At 46.1% G+C, this 4,007-nt stretch overlaps 1 protein-coding gene across 1 annotated transcript in view; it reads right to left on the reverse strand.

Moving 5' to 3' along the window:
* Nucleotides 1-2,892, reverse strand: part of ANKMY1 (ankyrin repeat and MYND domain containing 1) — a 29,502-nt gene extending 26,610 nt beyond the window's left edge. Inside the window, exons 1-4 of the mRNA XM_026084173.1 lie at nucleotides 2,808-2,892; nucleotides 1,971-2,036; nucleotides 1,425-1,486; nucleotides 693-695 (exon numbers count right to left, since the gene is read on the reverse strand). Coding sequence (XP_025939958.1) covers nucleotides 693-695; nucleotides 1,425-1,486; nucleotides 1,971-2,036; nucleotides 2,808-2,892 — 216 coding nt within the window. The remainder of the gene's footprint in view (nucleotides 1-692; nucleotides 696-1,424; nucleotides 1,487-1,970; nucleotides 2,037-2,807) is intronic.
* Nucleotides 2,893-4,007: the final 1,115 nt, after the last annotated feature.

Genomic DNA, 4,007 nt, shown 5'->3' on the forward strand with positions numbered 1-4,007 from the left:
CGGCGCGGCGGGACGCGCGGCCGCGAGTTCGCGTCCCGCCGCCGCACCCCGGCGGGGGCACAGGGTGGGGGATTAAAAAAAAAAAAGAAAAATAATAGTAATAATAATAATTAAAAAAAAACCAGCGACGCCGAGGAAGAAGAGGGCTGTACTCACTGACAGCAAGCAAGGCATATCAGCACAGTCCATGATTCTGGAGAGCCAGCCCGGACCCAGCGCGCCGAAAGCCTCGGGGCAGCGGCTACCGAGCGCCTCCCGCGATCGCCGCCCGGGCGCAGTGCGGCCGCCGCCGCCGCCGGCCCCGGTTTTCTCCCGGCCCCGCAGTCACGTGGAGCCGCGCACCCCGCCGGCCCCGGCCCCGGCCCAGGCGTTCCTGCAGCGGCCCGGAGGCCCTGGAGCCTCTGCAGCGAAGGCCTGAGGAGAAGAGGCCCCGAAAGCCCTTGCTTCGTGTAGTCTGGGGTGCCTTCTCCTTACTTGCAGTCTGTGGGGGGCCGAAGCACCTCTGCAGGGGCCGGGAGCGCGGCGTTTGCCGGCGGGGCTGCCCCCTGCCTCCTGCACGGCTCCTGGAGGGCCAGCGGCTCCCCCCACTGAGGCCTGCGCACCTGCTTGCCTTCACCCTGCCGTGGCTAGCTCTGAGGAGCAGTTTCTGGGAAAGGCTTCGTTCAAATGTGCTGCGTCGCACAACCCCTTACCTTCTGCGGGGAAGAGATGAGAGGGTGGTTGGGCGCAACGCAGCCCAGCGGAGAAGCAGCACGCAGAGGTAGGAGAAGTCCCTACAGCTGGTGCATGGGAAAGCATGGGGAGCATCCCATCCCTCGACAGACAGCCCCTGCCTGCCTGCTGCGGCTGGAGTGAGGCCCATCTCCCACGCCGCCCTCAAACGCTCCTGGCGAGCTTACTCGACCTCATGCACAGCGGCGTTACACCACCGGCGCCGCTTCTCAAATGGCTGATGAACTCCACGCTTGCACGGGGATTAACAGCAAGAGGAGAACTTCATCGTTGCTCTGGCACGACCAGCTATTGCAGACATGCACAAAGCCTGCATCAGTCTAAGTTACCGCATGACCAGAGCAGCGACCTCTTCAGAGCCACGGCTGTGAGACCTCTTGGCCTCCTAAAAGACTTGTTTGCCACGAGCACAGCGGTGACTCCCACCCTGCACCTACTCAGCATGGCCTGTTACGTTACTCTTGTAACCCGCCAGAATTCAGCCACTGCTGGGCACGTTTTGGTGGCAACAATGCTTTTTTTTCCATTGTTGCTACCCAGACACTTTGAAGCAATTAAAAGCAGCCTAGCTTAGCAAATTTGGCTAGTTTACACTTCCTTGTCTTCTTTTGGGTTATTCTGATGCCCATATCATACAGTTTAAATTCGTAATGCTTTGTCTACGCTCAGAAACCAGAAAGGTGGTCACATACTTTCTTATCTCCTAAAGAGGGGTGGCATTTCAGGTAAAGCCGTGGTGATTCTAAGCTGAGATCTGTGGGCAAGAGACAAAAAAAAAAGGGGAGGTGGAATAATTTTTCCTCGTGACAAAGAACAAGCAGAGAAAGAAAACCCTCTGTCTACTCTTAAAGAGGCTTTTTTCTTGAACCAATAGGTGGTATAATTAGATGCCCTGGCATGCTAGAAAGTATTGACAGTAACAGCTCCAAATAACTTGGTTGCAGGGCTCCGTACCAGGAGAGGTTATCATGGGTTGCTTTTGTGTTTTAAAAAACCCTCACAAATGCCAGATTTTCCAGCATTATAAAAAGAGCCAGCTGATCAGTTTAAACCTCCCTTTCTTTATGAAAAAAGCACTGTCAATCTGAAGCTAGTAAGTCAATTTATAGTAAGTCAAATGGGAATTTTTCCTTAGTCTTCACTGAGCGCTACAGCCCATGAAAGAACTTTTATTTAAAAGTCATTTGAGCTTTAAAAACTTGATCTGCACTTTTATTTATTGTTTGTGAAAAACTTACCAGTCTCCGGTTTAATTTCCAGGATTCCACTTAGGATGTACCTGCCAGAATTACTGAAGCCATAAACTTCATGACAGAAATTCAGAATGTTGAATCAATAAGGAATAGAAACCAGTGCATTGTAATCTGAAAACAATAGACTGGACATGTGATACCAGGGTATGAAACATCCCATACAGTAAGTGTACTTCAGATGTTTTTAAGAGGCAATGTACTCACTAAGTATCTGGTAAATTCTGCTGAGCAGATTATCAGCTGTGAATCTTAGGTCACACAGCTCTCATTCATCCCTTTGAGAAATGTGGAGTAGTTTCTATTGTAAGTTGTGATGGGAGCTTATAGTTTATTAGGAGTGAATGATGGATAAGATACTGTTTGCAGAAAAATAGAAGACTGGAAGAGACCTTCTGGAATTGCATCATACCATTTTTTTCTTTTAACTACACTGCTTATGCTGCATCATAAAAACAGGTCTTTTGCCCCATTATTCCTGTTTAAAAAGTAATAATATCACAGTCCAGCCTGAATTATAAATGGCTTATATATCTTTTTTTCTTCTGTTAACGTCTTCCACTTTGAATTCCTCTTGCCTGACCAAAATACCACACACGATTCTGAGTGAAGTGCCTTCTATGTTTACATTTCCCTATTTTTTCATCTGCTACACCTTAGGATGGTTTCTGCTTATGTTTTATTCCTGCAGCTGTCCTGTGGCTCCTAAGCATTGAATGGTTAGTTTACACCTTTTTCTTGGAGGTGATCTCTGATATCTCCAGCTGTAAGAGTTCTTCTTTGCCCCCACATAACCAACTTGCTTGTTAGCACTGTGTTTCCTACCAGTCATTCCATTTCCTTCCACTATGATAGCCCGGTCATCACCTGAATTAGTAGTGCCTCTCAGCTTTTTGTCATCAACAAACATCAGTCACATACTCTTTTTGTGTCAAGACCAGAAATGAAAATGTTAACCAAAATCAGTCTGACACCTGATCCTCAAGGGAGTCCACTGGTTACCTGTCTTCAACTATACAGCACCTTTTTCAGCATGGATATTTTGCTTTCATTTTTTCAGCTCCTCATGCCCTCCCCATACCCATCACTTACACTTCTTGTAAAAAGCTCCACTTTAACCAGAAGATTTGTTTTCCATTGCAGTGCACCAACTCTTTCACTGAATTCCAGTGCGATTAGAGATAGGTCATCTTCCTTTTCTATGGAATCATTCACCCTATCAAAAAAGATATTAGTTTGGCACAATCTACCATGATAAACACATGTCATATTTTTTGCATTTTCAAAATACTCCCTATGTGCTCAGAGAAGATCAGGATCCTTATAAAATGCAGCCAGTCTCTTCTTTTCAAATCAGGCCAGTAGAGGGAGTGATGACCACTATATGTAAAGTACACAAACAAACCCACAAGAAAAAAATGGGAATCCCTCTGCCTGTCGACTGTCTCACTACTAATAACCCTAACCATCAGCCTACAGAGTCAGGCTTTTTCTAGCAGCCAGGATGACAACCAGTAGAGCTAACTTTATAGTCTGGTGACAACTGCATTAGCCTGAGAGGTGGGAGAGGTGAGTCTGAACCCTGTCCCACTAAAGTAAGCTTTAAGGCCGGGTTTGCCATTTCCAGGATGAACACACTACATAAGTGTGACAATTCATTCCTGTAATACCTCTTAAAAAAAAAATTAAGTGCAAAAGTAGTTGAGACTTTCATTACAAAATACCTAGGAGACTTCAAAGTAATGTATCAAGCAAAATGAATATTTTTCATTGTGATTAATTTTAGAAAATCTCCTGGCCCTCAGAAGATAAGGGCCCTCCTGGGCCCTTATTCTAGGTGAAGTGCAATGTGCCCTATTTCTTTTTTATTTCATTCTAACTCAAATCAATAATGTCAGTGCTTACTGTAACAGTAGTTTCCAGTGAAAAACAGCCTGAAGCTGGTGGTTGGTTTATTTTAATTTTTTTTTTAGCAAACTGTTATAAGAATGGAGGCTGTACCAGACGCATTTGGTTTACAGTTTA

Source organism: Apteryx rowi, unplaced genomic scaffold, assembly GCF_003343035.1.
Source record: "Apteryx rowi isolate R43461 unplaced genomic scaffold, aptRow1 scaffold_1185, whole genome shotgun sequence".
In the NCBI taxonomy this organism is placed as follows: domain Eukaryota; kingdom Metazoa; phylum Chordata; class Aves; order Apterygiformes; family Apterygidae; genus Apteryx; species Apteryx rowi.